Here is a 26,787-nt window from a genome sequence, read left to right as displayed (position 1 = left end):
TTTATTGCAATTGAATTATTTTTGATCGCCACGCGCGAAAACATCTTTTTCGATCGCGTTGTCCTAGCCGTCGTCCTTGATCAGTAGGCGCTCTCTGATGAACCACCCTATCACGTTATCTCAACCCTGCACAAACCAAGCGAAGAGAAAACATATGGACAAAATTTATGAATATGCGTATTCGGGCACGAATTGCTGGTTGATTTATTTGAAATTTTGCCATTTTTATAAAGTTTTATTTAATTATTTTTTATCATGACTTTGAATGTTTTATCACCATTACATCCTGAGTTCTACAGTCCTAGAAAATTAGTATTATAACGCCATGCATGTTTTGTTCAAGTGCCGAGCGGGGCTAAAATGTTATAGAGAGTAGAGCTCTATAGAACAATCTCAGTGAACAAAAAACAACGATTCTTCGTTATATTATTCTGTACTGTACGCTCGACTTGTGCAGGGACCATGTCACGTGACAGAGAAAATCCTAACAGACACACTTCTAAGAAGTTCGCCGCGTTTCCTGACCAGTTTCCTCTACTAACCATGCCGTTACATATGCCTTAGTGACTCAACGTCTATAGAGGGGAGCCGTCCCCTCCGGTCTTGTCTATAAGGAAACGACCAGTAGGGGGATGCTGTACCCCCTCCCCCCGGGTTTTTTAATGTCCCTTGTCCCCCCCCCCCCTCACCAGCAATTACTGTAACCAAAATAACAAACCAGCCTTATCAAATGAAATTCCTACTTTTAAATAAATACAATACTATTGCGGTCTGAAAAAGTCTCATATCAGGCGGATGGCAGTGGATTAAAAAAAATGTACTGTAAGGCTTCGGTAAAGGCTATACTGTATGTTTAATCAAACCTTGAAAATGAATAGAATAAAACAACTAGGTGACTACCACATGCCAATTATTTTATGGTGACTTATGGTTCCTGGTTATTTATTTTCCAAGGATAAAGTAAAGTTTTACATTGGTTTTGTTACACTCTTTTTCGTAGTTATATTTTATTAAATCTTCTTAGAAAAAGCATGTAAGTATGTAAGGATTTATCTCCCAGTTTTAAATTTGATCTATTGAATTAGCATGTGTAATCGAGTGGTCCAGACGACTCTCAAGTCCTTTTTATTTCTTCTTTGATCCTTGAAACTCTGGCCATTTCACGATTTTCTATAGACAAGTTGATCCTTACTTGTTTTTTTTTTAGCTGAGAATTCAAAATCCTTGTCTCGTCTGGGAAAAGTCGATAGTCAATCAACCATCTAAATCAAAGAGTTGATGCTTTTGAGTGTGAAATATGATTGACTATTTCCAGACAATTTCCAGAATGGATTTTTCATCAGAAGGTAGCGTACATACAAATTCAACTACAATTAGGAGTTGAGCACAACCTTATGATAAAAACCCCATTTAAGGCTATGGTTTTGTTGTTGCTATCGGCAAAGCAGTAGTGTTGATTGTGGGAATGGCAGTTGCTGGGTTAATAGGAGAAGTCGATGGGCGTCGATACACAAAAATGTCCGATGTAATGGCCTGGAAGATGATGCACACGCCAACAAAAACCATAAAGAGGATCTTGTCTGGCTCCTTGAAACAACAAAAATAAAAATCACATAAAGAGTTTTCCATTTTATGGGATTATAACACAAAAGTGGGGATTCCCAGTGTGCTGGTTGTTCACAGCCATCTTGCTTTTATTTGTAATCCTTTTTATTTAATAAATCACCACATCTTTAACTTATTTAACTAGGATGTTTAGCCCAAAGCTGTATGGTAAATCAAGCAAAGAGTTCAAATGCTATAAAAGGTGGTTGTAAACAAATCCATACTGCAAAAGCCTCGTTCCAATTACACATCTGGGGAATCCCCCATTTCACTAGGATATGGAAAACCTAAAATAAACATCAAGGTAGAAGGAACTGGATTTGTCAGGCTTGATCTCAAAACCCTACAAAGTCTTGTCTAATGTGGCTGAAATATACTGTTATCAGGGGTGTGTCTAGAGAAAAAGGGAGGGGTGGAGTCAAGGGAAGTAAGAAAGTGACCACAGATCATTTTTAAGGTCTCGGTAAAGGTAAACGATGTGTCTGCGAAAAAAAAAATATTGTCACTACATATACAAACTATATATCAAATAAAAGATAAAAGATTGAATTATCACCTGCAAGTTCTATTTTTGCAATAGATAATTCCGTGTTTAAGTTCTCAAGCCTCAAACTCAAAAGTACAGAGTTTACTCTAGAGCTTTATGCACCTTTGCGTTATTGCGCATGCAATTGCACATAATTGCATCTCAATGACAGATAGATGATCTACCAAAGTGTGTGGGGACTTTTTGTTATTTGACACTGTCAACAAAATATCACAAATCAAAGTTGGAACTCTCATTTCTGGCGAAATTTGGACACGAAAAGTGCTATAAAAGCGATCTTCAGTTGAAAATTTCTCACACACTTTATGACATGGCATAATTATCTCAGATTCCAAAGATTTGAGTGGGATACCTTAAAACCTGTCTTGAGGTTATGCCTGACAAGCTCAAGTTCTCGCCTCAAAATAATATGCTACAAAAGTCAAAGATTTGGCATGAATTCACGGTCAACAGGTCACGGGAAACAGCAAAGGCCCTTTTAGCTGTCTTAGAAGGCGGTATATGGAAATTTTTTTTTTGCAAAAATAAAGTTTAAGAACTATTGATACAGGTTTTGCAAAGACCACAAAAACAAACAGTGGTGTCAAATTTACTTTTACCAAGACCTTAAGTTCAAGTCCTTAGCTCTGGTAATAGGTCATTAGATCCATGTAGAAAGTTTTATCCAAATACAAACAAAAAATTACCTGTCTTCTTACAAATCCTACCAAGGAAGGGGTCAGCCAGAATTGAACTCATCTTGTCACATGGCCAGGGTGGGGTCTGGATCCCCCCCCCCCCCCCCATCCCCCATCCCCTCTGGACAGGTGACTGTGTTTGTTTTGCCTTATTTAGTGTTATTCAGAAATGCTTGTTTTTAAACATTGGGAACCCTGTTTTGATGAAGGGGCAAGTTGTACTCTTGCTTGACAATCCAGGAGCATGTTTCTTCTGGTCAAGACCTTTAGAAGGGAGTCTCTAAACACGCTGGGTCCCCAAGCATGATGGTGCCCTGGGTTTATTTCCTTTTACCCTGTGGCCCAGGGCAAATCAGCCGTTGTTATGTTTGAAAACAAAGTATTTCTGAATAGCCACAAATAAGAGCTGGCTAGCAGATTACCCATGTAACCCAGACCTTATTGGTGGTTTTGTAAGTGCACCTTTGGTTAACTGTTATTACTTACAATAACACCTTTGTGGTACCACCAAGCCTGATGAAGAAAAAACATCATAAATAAGTATTTTACTTCATTGGTTTGTTCATATCCTAGGCATCTTGTAAGATCAATTTGGGGAACTTGAAGATTAAGACTAATCAATTAAATTTATTATTATTGGTATAAAAACAAGGCAAAAACCTCACAAAACTACTCCTATGTAGTAATTATTTTGTACCACAACCCAAAAGCTTGCAAAACAAAACAAGCTGCAATTCTATTGTGTCTGTGTACTTACAATAATGATTCCAATAAGACTGCTCACTGCAATTTAAAGATTCATTCTATATATTAGTAATGTATACCTAGCAATTAAACCAGTTTAAACACATATTCAACAATGTAAAAACATATGCAAAAATGTAAAATTTACAGTAAAAATAAAACAAGGTAAAATTTGCAACCAACTACATCACTGAGTCATTAAAAATACTTACTGATCTTACAGCAGGCGAGTACATAAAGTACATCACTGAGTCATTTTTAAATGTAATTAAAATTAATTACTAATTAATTAGTAATTACTAATTAATTAGTAATTTAAGTAATTAATTAATTAATTACTAATTAATTAGTAATTAAAATTACTTACTGATCATATTGCAGGCAAGTAAGTACATCACAGAGTCGTTAGCCCCTTTCACAAAACAGAATATCAAAGCCAGCTGGAAAAACAAAATGAAAGGCTGAGATGTGAAGTTATCAAGGTGAAGATAAATCTTGAATAATTGAAAGATTTACATGCTTTCACCTATCAAAAATTAAAACATGAAATTTCCAAGAGTAAAATTAAAAATCGTAGCACACTAAAGACACTTAAAGAATCATGCCACAGAAAGATGACTTTTAATGAATCACGGCCCCACGAGTGATGGAAGAAATTGAGGCCCTGGAGTGGGTGGGGCTATTCAAACTTGGAGTCTGGGGTATACCTACAATTATTAGGAGGGCATGATTTGCTTAAGCCTAGTTTTCACTAGTGACGCAAGAATAAGCACAGACACAAGCGCAAGCGCAAGGGCTTTGTTTTTAGTGAAAACAAGTTGTGGATAAGCGCAAGCACAAACTCCGATTTCACCAGTTCTATGCCATACCGTGAGTCGATCCAATATGGTTGACAGAAAAGTGTTTGCTGTTGCTGATTTTACTTCTTCAAAAAAGGCGTCAAAAACAATTAAAGAATTACTGAAGGAAAGTAAAAATCAGGGGGAATATCACAATCTCGTAAAAGAGATGAGACTTGCGGACAGGGATATGTTCTTTAATTAGTTATTAAAGTAATGACTAAAACAAACCATTTAGCATTACTAAAAACTTGGCAGGGATTATGATGCACTGATTGAAGGTTCTATTTTTATATACAGTAAGAAACACAATTCGTGGCGGGCTCCAAACTCACTCTACTGACATTTGAAATAAAGTTGAAATAAAGGAAGAATCAAACACAATATTACAAGGTCTAAAGTTTTATTTTTCACGATAAAGTATTTTTTTCGCTAACATATAAATTCCCCCATACATTCCTTTATAAACCACTGACAGTAGCCTTGGGCTGCCTGTGGAAAGACGAAGGTTGAAGAAGGCCGGGATTTCATTGGCCAGTTAAGTCACATGACATGGAATAATCAATTTGCTATTATTTTATCTTCCTTGTGTTTCGTTTACACTTCACACAACCAAACGCAAGCCCAAGGGCAAGCACAAGAAAAAGGAAAAATTTTGATACCTTGTGCTTGTGCTTATGCGTGCGCTAATTGCTGCGTCGACTGGTTTTCGCAGCTAAACAACTCCCTTGTGCTTGCGCTTGCATTTGCGCTTATGCTTGCGTCACTAGTGAAAACAAGGCTTTACAGGCTTGGTGGCATTGCACATAAAAATACAGGGGGTAGGGGGTGGGGCGTCTTTTGACAAAAATACCAAAATCTGACAAGTTCACCTGCTACACATGTTGTATACTACTTACAAACACCAGAAAGGCGACAACTCCTGCATATATTCTAAGAGCGAGAACCTATGAACAAGACACCGGAAGCTTTAGTCAGTAGTTAGTATACGAAGACATTTCACAGTTGTCAAAGGCAACAATGCCTTCTACGATGTGAACAAAACCCAACAAAACGTAACAAAATAGCTTTCTGCTCTGAGAGACTAACATGGCTACTTACGGTGCGTGGATGAACATCGTAATATATAGGGTCTGGGCTTGTACCGCCTCTATTTTCCTGATCGCCTGCTGCAGCAAATAGATCAGCCATTTTTGTTTTCACTGCATGACCATCATGTGATTGAATATGTGATCGACATGCACTCGGAACCATGTCGAAAGAATGGACCAATCGTAGGCTCCAAACGAGGACCCGATTATGCCCTAGATGGGTAACCGAAGTCGATAAGTGGTCGGAGAAGGATAATGGCGGATAGTGAAGGAGATGGTTTGCTTACGGGGAAATCAGGGAGTTCTGACCCCCTGTTCCACGATAAAGGACAAAGCCCCAAAGCGGTATGTATACGAGTAAGCAATACAGCTATCCAAAATGATAATCCTATTTTCAATAGAATGTGAATAAGCAAGGAGAAATGTCTACGTTGCACTACCCCGATACGATCTTCCATTCGAAAGAGGAAAAGTTTATTTGTTATAATAATTATATCGTGGTTTTTAGGGGTTGACAAAATCAAATTATCAACTCATGTTCAGTCTTTATCTTCATGTGTGCGTTGATTGATTTATTTTTGCTTTCAAAGTAGCTGCGTATAAATTGCTTTTTGTATTTATGCACTTCTAGTTGCTCGTAGGGCGAATCTTATAGCCCTTGCAAGCAGACATAATCCACCGTAATAAAAAAAAAACAATTACTGTTCATTTGGTTTCTATATTTTACATTATCTTATAGTTTGGTACTTTTTGTTCTTTTTTCTCATTTACGTGTTTTTCTTGCTCTAGAAACTATGGATGTACATATTCATTTCATTTGTAGTGGTCATGATGATGGTGAGTAGTAATAAGGTAACCATGGTTACCGTGGTGGCTGTGAACTGGGTACTTTTTATATAGGCTTAACAGTAAACGATCTAAAGAACGCCTCCTATCTAGTGAACGCCCCCACACCACCTAAGACCACAAGTTTGTATTGAATGTCCTTCTCTAACAAACTCCCCTCTCTATTAATAGCCCCCTACTCGTACCATCCCCTGCTTCCCTCCCTTACAGCTTTAAAGAAATTCTGGAAATATAAATCAAATTTTATTGCCTTCTTTCTAAATCAATACTGGTAAGCGAGTAGCGTCTTGCTCAATGTCAAAAAAGGCTTGCTATGCAGCCTATTATTTAATGTGATCCTGACTGAAAATAGAACCCCACTGCACTTGAGTGTGTTATAGTTTAAAATGAACGCCCTCTCTACCAAACGCCTCCACCCTGGCAGGTGAACTGAGTTATGACTTGTAGTTTAAATCTATGTATTTAATTTTGCTTTGAACCTTTATTTCACTTTATTTATTGCACGACCCATTTGATACAATAAATTTGTGCATTCATGCGTATTCCTGAAAAAGACATAATTTGAAATTTTACTTTTTTTCCACAGATCACCATCATTATTGCTCTTTTTCGAGGAAGTGTTGTTGATGCAACCTACCTGCTTCTAGGACTTAGCATAATTTGTAAGATTATCAAGTACATTGAAGGCTTATTCAAGCCTCATGTTATACATGTGCCCTATTCATTGCAAATGCATGCAAAAGGCGATGAACCAATCACATATTATTTGTTTGTATTTTCATGGGACAAGCTTATTGATAATACAACATTTTGAGCATAGCCTAACAGGGCTATGGGCTTAGCAAGTACACTGAAGGCTAAGTTTAAAGCGTCATATTGTCCATGAGCCCTGTCTATTGCAAATAATGCATGCAATCAATGATTATTTGTTTGTATTTTCATGGGACAAGCTTATTGATCAAGCATGGATTATTGATGAACATTTTGAACAAAGACTAACAGGGCTATAACTTTAGCATGATTAGTAAGATTCTTAAATACATTATATCCCAAGAGAGCTTCAGACTTGGCTTTGTAAGATTATAAAGTCAAGCACATAAAGGCAACCACTTTGGTCATTTTTTAAAAATTAATTTGTTGGTTAATTGATTATTTTTTTGTTGAGAACAACTATTCCTCACAAGACAGTGATTTTGAATTCTGGGAAAGTGGAGAAATATGAATTCAGATCAGTAATGAAAATAATAGTTTAATTAGTTAAAAATGATATGTGTTTTTATTGAACTTTTTCTTTTGTTTTAGCAATGGGATTCGTTCAAGGAATTCTGGTAAGTGACTAATGTACTGTAATTATGTACTGTGATTATTCTGATAACTATTATTGGCTGTCCATCTGTCTGATTGGTGCATTCTTTTCAAGCTTGTTCTCACTATGTATTTTACTTCTCAGATATACTGGGCCAGAAGTGGGGATCTTCCATCAGAGAAGTTATGGTTCCTGTATTTTGTTGGTATCTGTCTGGTTCTGGAATCTATCTTCACCGATGTGTTGCTTTATCACAGACCACAAGCCTAGTAGAATTTGTTTTTACCAAATAGAAAACACTGGTCAATACACAATGAAAAGCACCTATAGGATGGAATACTAAGTCAAGAATATATAATGTATGATAGCCATATGGTGCTGTGTTATAAAGAGTTACTGTCACAGAGAAAAATAATCTTAAATTTCCAATCTCAGCATTTTTACATGCAGCGTTGAGATGAATGCAGGGGGGTAAGGAGAGTGTTAGAAGAGGGCAGTTGGCCTTATAAGATATCATGGGAGTTAAGGCTTACTTTGCATTTTGTGTGTTTGGATAAATAAGGGCCCATGCTATTCTGTGAGTCCAATGCAGGTTTTCTATTAGAGGGAGTTACAATTGGCAGCTGTGGGCATACTCTCCGTTAACATCATACATTCGTGGTGTTCAATTTTTGCTATTGCTGGCTTATCCCAGGTACGCTGTCAGATAAGCTAGCAATTGGTAAAACAACCCTTTTTTTTAAAAAAAAAAAAAAAGAAATTAAGTTTCTCCTTTTTGTGTGTTACTGATTGAAAAGTAGACTGCATTTGCAATTATTTTTAAAGACTGTACCATAGGGTGGTATAATGGCATAAGGGTGAAATAAATGCATTATTTTATTATTCTTTTTTATTAAAATATTGAAGGACCATTGTCAGCCACACCTTCGATGTTGTTTTCATTTAATATTGGAAGCCACATAATGCGCTAGAATCTAAAACAAAGTTTTATAGTTAATTACCAAATTTAATGAAAAAGTTTGCATTGGTTTCTCAAAATCAGCTGATGGAAATGGATTGTTTCACAGACTTGGAACACTTTGACGGAATGACAAAATGACGGCTGACAAAAGCAAGGCAAATATTATTTTGTATATTTTCTTATTGTTATTTCATTACTATTTTTCTTATTCTGCACCTGGCATTTTTATTTTTCTAATTCTACTCAGGCATTTTGTTTAAGATAACTATCAAAGTGGAAGAACTATAAACGCTGTGAAATTATTATTCCTTGTAAAAAAATTGTCAATAAAAGTCTGAAGCATTGAAAAAACAAAGCTTTGTAGTTTTAAACCTATTTAGCAACCATAATCCAAAAAAATGCTACCGTAACTTTTTACAGTAGTGAACTACAAGATTTATTCCTCTTCCCTTCTGATATAAAAAAAATGTCAGTACTGTGCGCAGGTAATAAGTAGACGCGCGTGATCAATAAGAATTTTGATCTAACAATAGACAGTGCGCGTAGGGAATGAGCAGACGCGCGTGATCAATCAGAATGTTGATCTAACAATATACAGTGCGCGTAGGGAATGAGCAGACGCGTGTGAACAATCAGAATTGTGATCTAACAATAGACAGTACGCGTAAGTAATGAGCCGACGCGCGTGAACAGTCAGAATTGTGATCTAACAATAGACAGTGCGCGAAGGTGATGAGCAGACACGTGTGATCAATCAGAATTGGGATTTATAACAATAGACAGTGTGAGTAGGTGATGAGCAGACGATCTAACAATAGACAGTGTGAGTGAGGAGCAGAAGCGCGTGATCAATCAGAATGTTGATCTAACAATAGCCAGTGGGCGTAGGTAATAAGCAGACGCGTGTGAACAATCAGAATGTTGATCTAACAGTAGACAGTGCGCGTAAGTAATGAGCAGACAAGCCTGATCAATCAGAATTGTGATTTATAACAATAGACAGTGCGCTTAGGGAATGAGCAGACGCGTGTGAAGAATCAGAATTGTAACCTAACAGTAGACACTGCGCGTAGGGAATGAGCAGACGCGCGTGAACAATCAGAATTGTGATCTAACAATAGACACTGCGCGTAGGGAATGAGCAGACGCGCGTGAACAATCAGAATTGTGATCTAACAATAGACACTGCGCGTAGGGAATGAGCAGACGCGTGTGATCAATCAGAATTGTGATCTAACAATAGACACTGCGCGTAGGGAATGAGCAGACGCGCGTGAACAATCAGAATTGTGATCTAACAATAAACAGTGCGCGTAGGGAATGAGCAGACGCGCGTTATCAATCAGAATGTTGATCTAACAATAGCCAGTGCGCGTAGGGAATGAGCAGACGCGTGTGAACAATCAGAATTGTGATCTAACAATAGACACTGCGCGTAGGGAATGAGCAGACGCGCGTGAACAATCAGAATACTTTAATACTTTAATACTTTAATTGACTTTGCCCACGGAGAAAAAAAAAAAAAATACACATACATAATACGTTATACATGAGAAACAGAACATAAATACATACAATAACGAAAGGGCAGGGTATCCGCCACAGCTAGGCCAATTACGGCGGACCCGAGTTTAAAATGTGTAAAAGTTACAAGGTCACAAAAACTAAATTAGAAACAACATGAAATTTGGTGCGTTAGCACCCTGGCCCGATTGCAGGTGAGGCAGACAGATTTCCATGAGCGCGGATCCTCTGGATCGTAAGTTATCGAAAGAGCATTTAAGTAGTAATTTAATAAAGCGCGCTTGAAAGAAGCATGGTCAGAGTAGCTAGAACTATTTAACAAATTAGTGAGAGTGTTCCATATTCTTGTACAACGGTTTAAATATGATTTTTGAAAAGCAGAAGTTTTGCATTTGCGAGCGAAGAATTGTGGTGCGCTTGAGTTTGTAGATGATCTAGTAGGACGGACTGAGCGAACTTTGGGAACAATTGATGGATTAATATTGACAAGCCCATTTATGATTTTATAAAAGTATGACATGTCCAAATATTCGTGCCAATACGATAGTGGCAATAATTTAAGTTGAATAAGTCTTTCTTTGTATGTTTGGCTGCATCTAAATGGGAGTCCTAACATGTACTTGCTAGCTCGTCTTTGGATTCTTTCAACTCGTCTAATCAGGTCCTTTGTCTGCGGTGCCCACAGTTGTGTTGCGTATCCTAGGTGAGGACGTACTAGGGCGAGATACATCGATCTTCTTATGTTGGTTTTCTTTATGGATCTTGAGTGTCTTCTAACGAACCCCAGCGTCCTGTTGGCCTTACTACATGCCTCGTCAACTTGCTTAGTCCAAGAGAGGTCGTCTGACATCCAGACGCCGAGATCCTTCTCCGTCTCAGTGCAGGCTAAAGGCAAACCGCCAAGCGAATATGTTTTGAGAACTGGTTTACGCTTTCGCGAAACCCGCATGACTTTGCTCTTTGTTTGATTAAATGTCATGCCTGTCGATGCCGCCCAGCCATTTAGACTGTTCAGGTCAGATTGTAACACATCCGTGTCGTCCGCCGAGTTGATAACATTAAAGACCTTAGTGTCGTCTGCAAATGTCGCAACACTGCATGAGCAAACTGAATCTGGCAAGTCATTTGCGAAGAGGACGAACAGTATAGGACCGAGAATTGACCCTTGCGGGACGCCGGAAGTCACAGGTTGACATGTTGAGACCCCCCCTGGAATAGCTACGCGTTGGCTCCGATTGGTGATATATGATGTAAACCACTTCAACAGATTTCCGCCAAAACCATATTGGACTAGTTTCCGTGTTAGCATACGGTGGCTTACTCTATCGAAAGCCTTTGACATATCAAGGTATACAACATCAATTTGGTTCCCATTGTCTAAGTGAGAGCCAATAGTGTCAAGGACTTCCACCAGCTGGGTGACACAAGAGCGGCCTGCAATAAACCCATGTTGACACCTCTGGATGAGGCAGTGCACCCTCTCTCTTATCTTATTAAATACACAACGTTCCATAATTTTCGACACAACAGACAAGAGTGATATCGGTCTGTAATTTTCAACTTGTTGAGCAGAGTCTTTCTTGTAAACAGGAACGATATGAGCAATTTTCCATTCAGAAGGAAATTTGCCAAGCTTGATAGACTTATTGAAAATCTGACAAAGAGAGGGAGCAATCACAGCCGCGGTCTCTTTTAGCAATCTGACGGGGATGTTATCTGGTCCAGAAGCTTTACTGGCGTCCAGCCCCCTGATAACCGATAATATATCATTTATATCGAATGAAATATTAGATAGCTCGGGTACAGGGGGTGCACAATGTTCCGGGTCAGTGTTTAGGTCTTGAAGAGAATCTTTTAAAAACACTGAAGCAAAGTATTTATTAAATAAATTTGCAATTGCTTCCGGATCATCAGCTGTGGTTCTTAGTGGCGTGGGGTCCTGGGAACCAGTGGGTGGATTTACGGTTGCCATAGAGACCTGAGATGGGAGCCCACGTGATTTGGATTTCTGTTTTAGAACAGACCAAAAGCGTTTGGTGTTGTTTTTATAGTCCCGTTCGAGAGACTGGAAAAAGTTTTCACGACTTTCCCGCAGTGCTTGTTTGACTTCCGCACGCAGCGCTTTGAATTTTTCCCTCAGAGACGCTTTAGCAGGGGTCTTTTTTAGACGCCTTCGAGTCGTTTCTTTCTTCTTAATTAGGTCGAGAATAGTTCCATTCATCCAAGGTACTGGATTGCGACCCCTAAGCTTTTTGGATGGAACGTGATCTGCTACGGCAGCCAAAAATAGATCTTTCCAATTTTGCCAGTCCGTGTCAATATCGCTGTTTTCGTTAGAGCTCATTGTCAATTCTAATGCACTGAGAGAGCCGCGCAAGCCATCAAAATCGGCTTTTGTATAGTTGTAGACTGAACGGTGGAATTTGGACGGTGCTTTAACAAACGCAGAAAACTCAAAACAGACCACACCATGATCGGAAGAATTGTGATCTAACAATAGACACTGCGCGTAGGGAATGAGCAGACGCGCGTGAACAATCAGAATTGTGATCTAACAATAGACACTGCGCGTAGGGAATGAGCAGACGCGCGTGAACAATCAGAATTGTGATCTAACAATAGACACTGCGCGTAGGGAATGAGCAGACGCGCGTGAACAATCAGAATTGTGATCTAACAATAGACACTGCGCGTAGGGAATGAGCAGACGCGCGTGAACAATCAGAATTGTGATCTAACAATAGACACTGCGCGTAGGGAATGAGCAGACGCGCGTGAACAATCAGAATTGTGATCTAACAATAGACACTGCGCGTAGGGAATGAACAAACGCGCGTGAACAGTCAGAATTGTGATCTAACAATAGACAGTGCGCGTAGGTAATGAGCAAACGCGCGTGAACAATCAGAATTGTGATCTAACAATAGACACTGCGCGTAGGGAATGAGCAGACGCGCGTGATCAATCAGAATGTTGATCTAACAATAGACAGTGCGCGTAGGTAATGAGCAAACGCGCGTGAACAATCAGAATTGTGATCTAACAATAGATACTGCGCTTAGGGAATGAGCAGACGCGCGTGATCAATCAGAATTGTGATCTAACAATAGACACTGCGCTTAGGGAATGAGCAGACGCGCGCGAACAATCAAAATTGTGATCTTACAAGAGACAGTGCGAGTAGGGAATGGGTAAACGCGCGTGATCAATCAGAATGTTGATCTAACAATAGACAGTGCGCGTAGGTAATGAGCAGACGCGTGTGAACAATCAAAATTGTGATTTATAACAATAGACAGTGTGAGTAGGTGATGAGCAGACGCGCGTGAACAATCAGAATTGTGATCTAACAATAGACAGTGCGCGTAGGTAATGAGCAGACGCGCGTGAACAATCAGAATTTTGACAGAATTTAGACAGTACGCGTAAGTAATGAGCCGACGCGCGTGAACAATTAGAATTGTGATCTAAAAATAGACAATGCACATAATAAATGAGCAGACGCGCGTGAACAATCAGAATTGTGATCTAACAATAGACAGTACGCGTAGGTAAATGAGCCGACGCGCGTGAACAATTAGAATTGCGATCTAAAAATAGACAATGCACATAATAAATGAGTAGACGCGCGTGAACAATCAGAATTGTGATAACAATAAACATTACTCGTAGGTAATGGGCTGGTGCGTGATCAATAATAAACAAGACTATTGGAATGAGCCGAAACTCTGAGGGGAAATCATTTTGAGTGTAAAAAGGTCATGTTAACGGAGTAAAATGGATTGATCGCATAGCACGCCCGTGGCAAGTTGATCGCATAGCACGCCCGTGGTAAGTTAACCACATAGCACGCCCGTGGTAAGTTAACCACATAGCACGCCAGTGGCAAGTTTATTGCATAGGACGCCCGTGGTAAGTTAACCGCATAGCATGCCCGTTGTAAGTTGGTCGCATAGCACGCCCGTGGTAAGTTAATCACATAGCACGCCCGTGGTAAGTTAATCACATAGCACGCCCGTGGTAAGTTAACCGCATAGCACGCCCGTGGTAAGTTAATCACACAGCACGCCCGTGGTATTTTTAATCACACAGCACTCCCGTGGTATGTTGGGAAGGTAAAATGGGAAGCAATAAGAATAATATTTTTTATGTTGACATCTGTTTCCTGCACTGCGATAGGAGCTTGTCATATTGCAGTCAACTGGAAGGAGGGCGAAGCCCCTTACCGCGCGAGGGTCAATAGTAGACGGATATACGTTAATTTAATTTACTGGAAAAGTAAATTACATTCAAATAAAACTAAATTGAAAAAAGTTCACTTTGCATAAACATGCGGTAGTCGTGGCGATGTCGAAAGCTCGTGTGTAGACTCTTCTGTTGTTTTCTAACCTGGAAAAAAAATAATTAACAGTTATTATTGCAATTACCAATTTAGTTTTGGCACCAAAAATTCAAAGACTTGTTACAAAGAATTGGCATGGGCGATATATTGACCGTGTATATGCGGGGAGGTCTTGATGGCGAAATATACCATCCTTATAACACAAAGATTTCAAGAAATGGATACCAGGAGGTGAACTTTTATTCAAAATAAGACTCCAGGCAAAAAAAAAGCAAATTAAGGGCATGTAGGAAATTTAAAACTAATTATGCCAAGTCACCAATAATAATATAGAATTGCACTAACAAAATTAAGACTAAGTAATCACAGCAGCTCGGTAGAGAACTAGAGACTAGTTGTCATGGTCGATGTACCCTGCTAGCCGGCTATCATTGTGGGCTATTCGGAAATGTTTTATTTTCGAATATTGGGAACCCTGTGCGCGCGCGAAGGCCGAGTTGCGCTGGGCCGAGGGCGCACAGGGTTCCCATTTCCGAATAACCCACAATGAGCGTCGGCTAGCAGGGTATGGTCGATGGGAATGGACGGACATCAGTTCACAAATTAAAACAAGCATATGAGCCCCATGACGTCATTGGATCAACCACGCCACTATTTACACGCACGCCCGTGGTAAGTTGATCGTATAGCACGCCCGTGGTAAGTTGATCGTATAGCACGCCTGTGGTAAGTTGATCGTATAAGCACGCCCGCGGTAAGTTGATCGCATAGCACGCCCGCGGTAAGTTGATCACATAGCACGCCAGCGGGAAGTTGATCACACAGCACGCTATAAAAGACCCGACATACCCCCAGATAAGAGAATATGTGTATTATGCATTGCAGGGATCGAGGATGAACAGAATTTTTTAACAATATGTCCGACATTTCAGGCAAAAAGAAAGGAACTAACAGAGTATATAGAGGCAAATGAAAAGGTCGAATTCAGTAGACTGACAGCAATAGAGGTCTTTCACTTTTTCATTCATTAATTACCCTGACAAAAAAATCAGCAACACAAAAGTTATCGCTAGATATATCTATGAATGCTTCTACATAAGCAATAAATTAATATTTATTACTAATTTAATACTTATTACAAATTCATTGGGACCTGGTCCATATACTATCTGTATAAGACCCCAATAATAAACGAAAACGAAACGAAACGATGTCTGTCTTGGCTTTTTGTTTGTTGTTATCCAATAGAAGGAAGAATTATAAACTGAAATAAACCTCAAAAGTACAATTTTTAATCTAGTTCAATCTACTCAATGCGAGATGAGCATGAGACGACGTTGTATTAATCTGATTTTTTTTAGTTTCCCAAAACAGCGCAAAGCTCGCTCATACAATTTTCGAAACATACTGAAATCACTACGAAAAATGCATAAAATGGTACCTAACCGCAGCTATCAAACATAATCCCAAATGGTATACACCTATTTCAAATAAGGTTACACTCGGAGAATCAATGTATGTGTCGTAACCCGCGGTGGTTCATGGGCAGCGTTTTAACGGCTGAATCCTTGTATCTGAAAGCTATGTGAATGATCATAAAGAATGTAAACAAGACTTCTACACCTTTAGAAACCATAATTTGTATCTTATTTACGCTTATTTGTTTATTTATTTGATACCCATGAATCACTGCGGGTTACGGGTGCAACCTTATTTGAAATAGGTGTATAAGCACAGCTATCAAACATGACCTCAAATGGTACTTTACCACAGCTATCAAACATGACCTCAAGTGGTACATAATTTGAGCTACGAACATGACCTCAAATGGTACAGAACCACAGCAATCAAACCTGACCTCAAATGGTACTTTACCACAGCTATCAAACATGACCTCAAGTGGTACATAATTAGAGCTACGAACATGGCCTCAAATGGTACAGAACCACAGCTATCAAACCTGACCTCAAATGGTACTTTCCCACAGCTATCAAACATGACCACAAGTGGTACATAATCAGAGCTACGAACATGACCTCAAATGGTACAGAACCACAGCTATCAAACCTGACCTCAAATGGTACTTTACCACAGCTATCAAACATGACCTCAAGTGGTACATAATTAGAGCTACGAACATGACCTCAAATGGTACAGAATCACAGCTATCAAACCTGACCTCAAATGGTACTTTACCACAGCTATCAAACATGACCTCAAGTGGTACATAATTAGAGCTACGAACATGACCTCAAATGGTACAGAGTCACAGGAACAAACCTGACCTCAAATGGTACTTTACCACAGCTATCAAACGATGAGTTATGACCACAGCTATCAAACATGACTTCAAATGGTACATAACCGCAATATACATACCTCACGCCCTTGGTGGCGAGTGGGACACGTGACTCTTCTTGCCCATAATGAGCAGTAGCTCTTCGTCAGAGCCTGGTACGACATTACGGATAATATCCTCGACTTTCTTGGCAAAATTTTGATCTTCCTGGACTGTGGTGCTAACACCTGGAGATCGCTTCTTTGGCTGCCATGGCCTTGAAAGATTTCTGAAAAAAAAAACAGGGAACGTCACTTTTTATAGCCATTATGGCTGTTGTTGGTCAATCTACAATTGAAAAGCACGGAGAGGTGAAGTTGAAGTGAAGAGGTGAAGAACAGCGTAGAACATAGCTGATTATACAAGCGCTATATAAATACTACTAGTAGTACCTTGGCAAGGCTAGCGTTTCCCCTCGTGCTTTCCTGATATCAGGACTGGCTGGAGTGAGGGGGGAGGTCCCTGCAGAACGTGGTACTGATTTACGTCGTCTTTTGTTTTCAGCATTCACTTCTTCAGATCCAGTCCCACCCATTTCCTCCTCACGTTTGCGTTTGATAGAAGCTCTAATGCTTTCCCGCGAAATGCCAGTCAAGGGAGTGACGTTTTCTTTAACTGTAATGATAAGAACAGTAAGTAATTCCCACTAAAACGAGCAGTAGTTAAAGCCCCAAGGGCGTTAATTGTAGTGAGTATTGACTGCATCACAACATGTGCTTGAACCCTACTTTTATTTTATGTATAACACAATTATTTGAAAACCAGTTGGTAAAATATTACGTAATTGCTGGGTAAAAATCCATTTAACTACGTATCCTGTACCCAAAGTAATATAAAATATTGCCACATACCCTCCTGTTCACATTCGACGTTAGAAATTGTCTCATTACTCCTCACACATTCCTCGCAGATAAAGTTGTCTTGAAAACCAGTCGGCACAATCAGTTGGCTGGGCGTGAGGGTAAATGGAATATATTTGCCGAACCTGTTTGGTACAACAGGGCGGCCCCCTTTAAGGCGGATGAGCTTCCATGTCAGTTTGTTAAAGCTCCTTATCGCCCCGTGGGCAACGCACCACTGCAATGAGCTGGTAACATCCTGTGATTGGAGGACTTCGGAAGAACTTTGAACACAATCTAGAAAATGGAACAAACACACCAGTTAATCACCAAGAAGATATAATAAGATATAGATGAGTCTTGAACATAAAGCAAGTTCGATAACTTGCGGTGGAAGGCTAGGGCTTCAAAGAGAAAAACAAATAGTTTTTCACTCGGTAAAACATTCAATTGTTCATTAAAATCGCATGCCATTTCTCTTATTGGGAGAGATCCAGAGAGAGATCCGCAGTATTTTGGTAGAGGGCTGCATTACATAGAATACATGGTCCCTTGCTTTGACCCCTCCCCCTGTCCATCAGCAAATGCCAATCAAATAAAATCAGGCTTTAGTATGTCCCTTTCAATTGTAGTACATGCTACAGTAGCCTACTTTTAAAATATCCACAGGACAGCACCAACAGGTCCAGCACTGTTGACCTTTCTAAGCAAAACAACAAAGGAAACAATTGCAAACCATTCACTGCCCCTCTTAACATAGAATGTACAAACATACAATCATTGCCATCTGCTTTGGCAAGGCTAGCTTTATTTGCATGGGGCTTAAAATACCTACCATTTTCAACTTTACCAGTCTCATTGACAGTGTTCTCCACTGTTCTTGGTATTGTGAAAGTTCTGTTGGCAGCGTCCTTTACACCTGTTGTTGGTTCAGTGGAAGACAAATCACAGCCAGATGATGTTGATGTCTCGAAGCAGACATCATCAGCTACTATCACCTCACGCTGATTTCCAGGTGTCCTGGAGGTATCATCAACAGCATCCCCACAGACATTGGCACTTTCTACTGACTCACAACTCCTGCTATTTCCTGTAGAAACATCCATTTGATCTGAGTCTTTTACACACAAATCTACCTCCTTAGAATCCAGTTTATTTGCTTCAGGATTTTCAGATTGTGCTGAGCTCATGTTTTGTTTGGCAGACTTGGCTTGTTTGGGTTTCTTGCTCTGACGACCAGTCCTTTTGGTCTCAGCTTTGGCACGTGTCTTACAAACTTCATTGTCACATTCTTCTTCTGTGTGACTCTGCTTTGGCTCTGAGTGATCCTTCTTGATCTTCTTTATCTGTCTAGATCTTCCTCCTTTATTATCATTGTCTGATTCAACTGACTTGCCGACTTCCTTTCTTTGTCTTTTCCTCTCTTTATTATCGTTCTGTGATTGAGTCAATTCACCACTCCTATTTCTTTTGTCTGCAGGACTACTTTCAGAAGGTTCAGAAATTGAACTAGGGCCTGAAAATGTGTTTGAACTCTGAGAAGAGTCACCATCTACAACCTCATACTCTGGGGGTTCTTCTGATTTCTTCTTCTCCTGGTTTTTTCTTTTTCTTTTGGCAGGTACTTGTCTTGAAGCCTGTGACCCATCCTCATGTTTCTGGCTTTTGTCAACCTTTGTGTTGTTATTATCAGTATGCACCAGTCCATTATCTCCTTGTTTGGTGATGTGACTTTGTAGCCTATTAATTAGCTCAGAAGTCTAAAAAGAAATGATTGAGATTTGCTTTGAGTCACATAATTAAATATTCGCCTTTCGCGCACATCATCTCAAACACCATTAACAAATCTACAGGCAACTAGTGTAGTGTATTCATGGACGGCAGTAGCAAAAACATATTAGGAGTGGGGGCACAATACAAATTTTAATTGATTTATCTCTGACCCCCCCCCCTCCATTCTACTATATATTTTGCCTACAGAATTAGGCAAAATTATTAGGGGGGGGGGTGGGCAATGTCTTCCCGGTTCCCCCCAGTTCTGCCGCCCATGGTATGAAGGGTTATGTAGGGCATTCTTTGGTACCTTCTTGGTTATTTTAAGATGCTTTAGAGGGATAATATGAGGGTGGATATGGTATGTAATATGAACCTTAAAATCTCAATTATCCACAAACTATACAGTTACCCATTTAGATAGCACTGTAGCTCCTGGATTAAAGGACATGCCAGGGTTGTATTATTGTGCAGCTTAGGAAAAGTTTGATGGGTGGTGCGATGATAGCATGCTGTATATTGCACCATAAGCTTGACCCCACTGTTACTGGGGAACTGCTCTATGCTTAATCCTCAAATGAAGGATTGTTATTGTTTTCATTCAATATTGCAAATAACAGTAAGTATGTGATTAAACTTTGAACAGTCATTTAAAAACATGTTGTATACTTCATGGAGAGATTCTTTCTCACACTTAGCATTTTAAGAAGGGTAATCAAATGGCGCTGTTAGACTCTTTTAAAAATAACTTGAAACTTAAATACCCAGGGGGGGGGGACTCTCCAGAAAAGTAGACGGGGGTGCTCCCCCTATCTTTTAGGGTATAAAATTCTTGCTTTCTCTTATGGGGTGTTTTATGATTTTTCTGATTCTGTTATCTTTTAGGGGTTTTACGTCGGGGGAGTAGGATTTTTCTGATTATGCTATCTTTTAGGGTGTCTCACGCTAAATGGTGGCCTAATCGCTCGAAATGTATCTTACAATAAACCACAAGTCACCTGATCACTTGATACTTCCAGCTTTATTGTCGGTAACATAATAATACAGGATCCATCAGCAAATATTTAATGCTATCTCTCAGGGTTAAAAATTTCTTCTACCACACCCAATGTGCTATCCCTTAGGGTTAAAATTGATTTTGCTGTCGAGCACCCCATCTGTTTTTCTTGAAGTCCCCCCCCACCCCCCCCGGGCTAAACTAACACAAGGTGCAAAGAAACAAATCTGGTTTGTGTATACTGCACCTTGCCATTTGCTTTGAGTCCAAACTGCTTGCAAAATGACTGGAGATCCTTCCTGCTTAGTGTTGGTATATCAAGATCAGCTAGCTTCTCCATCACCTCGTCCATTTGTTCGGCATTCTTATTTTCTTTCTTTCCCATCCTGCATCCCATGCAAACCTAGAAAAGTTTATCATTAGCGAGGCATGTACTGTAATTACTTATAGGTGAAATAATTCTCTTAGTTCTACTTATTAAAATATCAAGAGCTCTGAAATCTACTGAGCTAAATGCGGCTTTTAAGTAAAATTAGAATTGATCCGTCGATGAAAGGCAACATACAGTATAAAGTGAATTATTAAAACGGAGACGAAAATATGAATAATGAACGTGGGCCAAGGCATGATTATTTTTAAAAAAAACCGAATCTTCATTTACAGGCGCAAACGACAAGGAAGTCTACATTCTAAATTTGTAAAAGGTATTCTTAAGTAACGATAGAAACAATTAGTTTTAGGCTAAAAGCTGTTCAGTTGGATGTCGTAAAATGCATTACAAAGTTCAAACTCACCTTCCCTTCCGAGCTTCTCTTTGGCCGTAATTTGAATATAGCGCCGTTTGTCATCAGCTTGCTGCGCCTGAGCATAGGCAATTTGGATAAAACCGCTGAGTTTCCCTTTACCCAGGATCCCTCGCGCCAATTTTTTTTGCCTTTATTTTGATTCCAAATTGGTCCCTAAAATTGCGGTTTCCCATAAAATAGGTAATAAAAATTTACGGTTCACATCAAGACTTAATGCGGAAAAGCTGGTTTATTTTTACAAGTTTCTCAATTTTGGCGGGAAAATCGAAGCCCGAACAGCACTTTGGGTAATACTGCCGGGGACAACTGCGCGCGTGAATTCAAAATGGCGGCCGTATCAATACATGAAGTTGACCCAAATCGACGAGGTTTTCTAAACTTTTAAATGACAATTACTCTAACTCATGACTTTGTGTCCAGCAGCAATGTTATAATGAGGTATATGGCGAAGTCTTGACTTAAATCCTGTAATGTTATCTTGAAGTGTCGCTAGCTTTCCCGTACGTAACGAGTGCGAAAAGATCCTCCAAATAATGTCAACACACAGACATGTTATGTTTTCGGTAGGTATGAGTTTAAATATGTTTTTTTTTCATAATACTGAATACCCTATTAATAATTCTTGAAATTCTTATAAAGTTGAAAATTTAGGAAGTATTAAGTTCGGAGCAACAAAATTAAAGCGGATTGTTTTACTTTCTTCACTCGTTGTTCTCGTAGTCCTTGATAAAAAAAAATTGCTAACATGATTGATTCCTATTTTCAGGTCCTTTATACGCACCAGAAAGCCAAAAAGAGAAAAACGTGGCAGGTAAATGCATTACAGTAAGGATCTGTTATAGCTGATATTCATATTATTGTCAATCATAACTTTACATTGCTTGTTATTGTTGATTGTTGTGCATTTTCTGTACTGCCGGTATTTATGAGAATGTTATTTTTTTCAGGATGGCGTTGTTAAGTTTATCTGCAGTACAAACAAGGTATATAAATACAGTGCATATACTTTGTGAATTAGTTGCTACAGTAAGCTATAATTGTTTTCATAATTATCTATGGGGATCTTTTAATTGATTAATTGATGTTTTTCCGTCTTATAAAATTTTGTATACTTACTGTATTTTCTCTTGTATATGGACAGATAGCTTTTAAAATCACTGTATTGTTTTACCTTCAGCTCTTCTATTTCCTCTTTGCTGTCAAACTCTGTACTTATCAGTTCTCAGATGCTTTCTTTTGAGGCCTTTACACAAACTCATGCTATAAAAAGAATACTGTAGCACTCTTTTTGCACGCACACGCACAAGTTGACACCCAGTCACAACTAGACTTTGTTGAGTGCAGACCTTAGTGACTGCCAAAACATAGCAAAAAATACAGCTGTACAATTAATTATGATAACTTTTGAGTACTAAAGAATGGTTAAAAGCTTTTAGGCATACTTAGGAAAGTGTTCATTTTCTAAAACAAGAGGGACCAGAGTGTCCATTAAGAAATCAATCACAGCACATGCTTGTTTGAATTGAAAAACACATTTCAGGTACAGACGTGGAATTTGCAAAATTAACCTAGCCTCCCGGACGAATAGACTGAATAGACAATAATGTTTTCATCTCTTCAATGATATTTTTCTGAGATTTGCTTTTAATTTTGTTTTGATAAATGCTTTCAGGCATCACTCTATAGTGAAGACAACAAGCTGTTGGACTCCTTGTTTGTACGCCAAGAACAGGTATACTGAATATATATTTGTATTACCAAATATACTGAATGGTAGCCCCTCATAATAAAGGACCTACAGGGCACCTGTATGTGTTGGAAGGGGGCGGAGGGGGGAGGGGGATGACAGGGGTTTTAGGCAGAGTTATGTATGTATATGCCAGGGACAGGGACTATAAAGGGATAGCACAGTCATGTAGGTGTGGATGGATGGGGTTTTAGGCAGAGTTATGTATGTATATGCCAGGGACTATAAAGGGATAGCACAGTCATGTAGGTGTGGATGGATGGGGTTTTAGGCAGAGTTATGTATGTATATGCCAGGGACTATAAAGGGATAGCACAGTCATGTAGGGGTGGATGGATGGGGTTTTAGGCAGAGTTATGTATGTATATGCCAGGGACTATAAAGGGATAGCACAGTCATGTAGGGGTGGATGGATTGGGTATTAGGCAGAGTTATGTATGTATATGCCAGGGACAGGGACTATAAAGGGATAGCACAGTCATGTAGGTGTGGATGGATGGGATTTTAGGCAGAGTTATGTATGTATATGCCAGGGACTATAAAGGGATAGCACAGTCATGTAGGGGTGGATGGATGGGGTTTTAGGCAGAGTTATGTATGTATATGCCAGGACTATAAAGGGATAGCACGGTCATGTAGGGATGGATGGATGGATGGGGTTTTAGGCAGAGTTATGTATGTATATGCCAGGGACTATAAAGGGATAGCACAGTCATGTAGGGGTGGATGGATGGGGTTTTAGGCAGAGTTATGTATGTATATGCCAGGGTCTATAAAGGGATAGCACAGTCATGTAGGGATGGATGGATGGATGGGGTTTTAGGCAGAGTTATGTATGTATATGCCAGGGACTATAAAGGGATAGCACAGTCATGTAGGGATGGATGGATGGATGGGGTTTTAGGCAGAGTTATGTATGTATATGCCAGGGACCATAAAGGGATAGCACAGTCATGTAGGGGTGGATGGATGGGGTTTTAGGCAGAGTTATGTATGTATATGCCAGGGTCTATAAAGGGATAGCACGGTCATGTAGGGATGGATGGATGGATGGGGTTTTAGGCAGAGTTATGTATGTATATGCCAGGGTCTATAAAGGGATAGCACGGTCATGTAGGGATGTGTGGATGGGGTTTTAGGCAGAGTTATGTATGTATATGCCAGGGACCATAAAGGGATAGCACAGTCATGTAGGGATGGATGGATGGGGTTTTAGGCAGAGTTATGTATGTATATGCCAGGGACTATAAAGGGATAGCACAGTCATGTAGGGATGGAAGGATGGGGTTTTAGGCAGAGTTATGTATGTATATGCCAGGGTCTATAAAGGGATAGCACAGTCATGTAGGGATGGATGGATGGATGGATGGGGTTTTAGGCAGAGTTATGTATGTATATGCCAGGGACTATAAAGGGATAGCACAGTCATGTAGGGATGGATGGATGGGGTTTTAGGCAGAGTTATGTATGTATATGCCAGGGACTATAAAGGGATAGCACAGTCATGTAGGGGTGGATGGATGGGGTTTTAGGCAGAGTTATGTATGTATATGCCAGGGTCTATAAAGGGATAGCACAGTCATGTAGGGATGGATGGATGGATGGATGGATGGGGTTTTAGGCAGAGTTATGTATGTATATGCCAGGGACTATAAAGGGATAGCACAGTCATGTAGGGATGGATGGATGGATGGATGGGGTTTTAGGCAGAGTTATGTATGTATATGCCAGGGACCATAAAGGGATAGCACAGCCATGTAGGGGTGGATGGATGGGGTTTTAGGCAGAGTTATGTATGTATATGCCAGGGTCTATAAAGGGATAGCACGGTCATGTAGGGGTGGATGGATTGGGTATTAGGCAGAGTTATGTATGTATATGCCAGGGACTATAAAGGGATAGCACAGTCATGTAGGGATGGATGGATGGGGTTTTAGGCAGAGTTATGTATGTATATGCCAGGGACTATAAAGGGATAGCACAGTCATGTAGGGGTGGATGGATGGGGTTTTAGGCAGAGTTATGTATGTATATGCCAGGGACCATAAAGGGATAGCACAGTCATGTAGGGATGGATGGATGGGGTTTTAGGCAGAGTTATGTATGTATATGCCAGGGACCATAAAGGGATAGCACAGTCATGTAGGGATTGGATGGATGGGGTTTTAGGCAGAGTTATGTATGTATATGCCAGGGTCTATAAAGGGATAGCACGGTCATGTAGGGATGTGTGGATGGGGTTTTAGGCAGAGTTATGTATGTATATGCCAGGGACCATAAAGGGATAGCACAGTCATGTAGGGATGGATGGATGGGGTTTTAGGCAGAGTTATGTATGTATATGCCAGGGACTATAAAGGGATAGCACAGTCATGTAGGGATGGAAGGATGGGGTTTTAGGCAGAGTTATGTATGTATATGCCAGGGTCTATAAAGGGATAGCACAGTCATGTAGGGATGGATGGATGGATGGATGGGGTTTTAGGCAGAGTTATGTATGTATATGCCAGGGACTATAAAGGGATAGCACAGTCATGTAGGGATGGATGGATGGGGTTTTAGGCAGAGTTATGTATGTATATGCCAGGGACTATAAAGGGATAGCACAGTCATGTAGGGGTGGATGGATGGGGTTTTAGGCAGAGTTATGTATGTATATGCCAGGGTCTATAAAGGGATAGCACAGTCATGTAGGGATGGATGGATGGATGGGGTTTTAGGCAGAGTTATGTATGTATATGCCAGGGACTATAAAGGGATAGCACAGTCATGTAGGGATGGATGGATGGATGGATGGGGTTTTAGGCAGAGTTATGTATGTATATGCCAGGGACCATAAAGGGATAGCACAGCCATGTAGGGGTGGATGGATGGGGTTTTAGGCAGAGTTATGTATGTATATGCCAGGGTCTATAAAGGGATAGCACGGTCATGTAGGGGTGGATGGATTGGGTATTAGGCAGAGTTATGTATGTATATGCCAGGGACTATAAAGGGATAGCACAGTCATGTAGGGATGGATGGATGGGGTTTTAGGCAGAGTTATGTATGTATATGCCAGGGACTATAAAGGGATAGCACAGTCATGTAGGGGTGGATGGATGGGGTTTTAGGCAGAGTTATGTATGTATATGCCAGGGACCATAAAAGGATAGCACAGTCATGTAGGGATGGATGGATGGGGTTTTAGGCAGAGTTATGTATGTATATGCCAGGGACCATAAAGGGATAGCACAGTCATGTAGGGATTGGATGGATGGGGTTTTAGGCAGAGTTATGTATGTATATGCCAGGGTCTATAACGGGATAGCACGGTCATGTAGGGGTGGATGGATTGGGTATTAGGCAGAGTTATGTATGTATATGCCAGGGACTATAAAGGGATAGCACAGTCATGTAGGGATGGATGGATGGGGTTTTAGGCAGAGTTATGTATGTATATGCCAGGGACTATAAAGGGATAGCACAGTCATGTAGGGGTGGATGGATGGGGTTTTAGGCAGAGTTATGTATGTATATGCCAGGGACTATAAAGGGATAGCACAGTCATGTAGGGATGGATGGATGGGGTTTTAGGCAGAGTTATGTATGTATATGCCAGGGACCATAAAGGGATAGCACAGTCATGTAGGGGTGGATGGATGGGGTTTTAGGCAGAGTTATGTATGTATATGCCAGGGTCTATAAAGGGATAGCACAGTCATGTAGGGATGGATGGATGGATGGGGTTTTAGGCAGAGTTATGTATGTATATGCCAGGGACTATAAAGGGATAGCACAGTCATGTAGGGATGGATGGATGGAT

General features: G+C 40.0%; 4 protein-coding genes across 6 annotated transcripts in view; 2 read left to right on the top strand and 2 right to left on the bottom strand.

The window, feature by feature from the left end:
* Positions 1–180: 180 nt before the first annotated feature.
* LOC116608364 lies at positions 181–5,648 on the bottom strand. 2 transcript variants are annotated; one of them, XR_004292635.2, is made up of 7 exons: positions 5,514–5,648; positions 5,312–5,359; positions 3,941–4,013; positions 3,587–3,612; positions 3,316–3,342; positions 1,301–1,587; positions 181–350 (listed from the first exon to the last, which is right to left on the bottom strand). XR_004292635.2 is itself a non-coding variant. In XM_032369623.2 (6 exons), exons 1-6 carry the CDS (start codon positions 5,601–5,603, stop codon positions 1,417–1,419), a joined length of 435 nt encoding a protein of 144 aa, XP_032225514.1. In that variant the 5' UTR covers positions 5,604–5,648; the 3' UTR covers positions 914–1,416. The 2 variants fall into 2 exon arrangements, 1 of the variants encoding a protein (XP_032225514.1); XM_032369623.2 differs by lacking the exon at positions 181–350 and having other exon boundaries at positions 914–1,587.
* A 67-nt stretch (positions 5,649–5,715) lies between these two features.
* LOC5501284 lies at positions 5,716–8,967 on the top strand. Its single transcript, XM_001622544.3, has 5 exons — positions 5,716–5,848; positions 6,293–6,340; positions 6,936–7,011; positions 7,652–7,677; positions 7,800–8,967. Exons 1-5 carry the CDS (start codon positions 5,759–5,761, stop codon positions 7,923–7,925), a joined length of 366 nt encoding a protein of 121 aa, XP_001622594.1. The 5' UTR covers positions 5,716–5,758; the 3' UTR covers positions 7,926–8,967.
* Positions 8,968–14,393: 5,426 nt separating this feature from the next.
* Positions 14,394–21,377, bottom strand: LOC5501283 (enolase-phosphatase E1). Its single transcript, XM_032369625.2, has 7 exons — positions 21,224–21,377; positions 20,677–20,832; positions 18,495–19,419; positions 17,672–17,956; positions 17,213–17,435; positions 16,862–17,049; positions 14,394–14,529 (listed from the first exon to the last, which is right to left on the bottom strand). Exons 1-6 carry the CDS (start codon positions 21,296–21,298, stop codon positions 16,863–16,865), a joined length of 1,851 nt encoding a protein of 616 aa, XP_032225516.2. The 5' UTR covers positions 21,299–21,377; the 3' UTR covers positions 14,394–14,529; position 16,862.
* A 139-nt stretch (positions 21,378–21,516) lies between these two features.
* The window catches only part of LOC116608366, a 44,862-nt gene continuing 39,591 nt past the window's right edge, over positions 21,517–26,787 (top strand). For both annotated transcript variants that reach the window (XM_048734319.1, XM_048734318.1), the window contains exons 1-4: positions 21,517–21,798; positions 22,002–22,046; positions 22,183–22,218; positions 22,908–22,967. In XM_048734319.1, coding sequence (XP_048590276.1) covers positions 21,769–21,798; positions 22,002–22,046; positions 22,183–22,218; positions 22,908–22,967 — 171 coding nt within the window. In that variant the 5' untranslated portion in view covers positions 21,517–21,768. The remainder of the gene's footprint in view (positions 21,799–22,001; positions 22,047–22,182; positions 22,219–22,907; positions 22,968–26,787) is intronic.

The sequence above is a fragment of the Nematostella vectensis genome, chromosome 11 (genome assembly GCF_932526225.1).
Source record: "Nematostella vectensis chromosome 11, jaNemVect1.1, whole genome shotgun sequence".
Taxonomy (NCBI): Eukaryota; Metazoa; Cnidaria; class Anthozoa; order Actiniaria; family Edwardsiidae; genus Nematostella; species Nematostella vectensis.
Note: the sequence above shows the minus strand (reverse complement) of the source record. Positions and strands in the feature narration are given on the sequence as shown.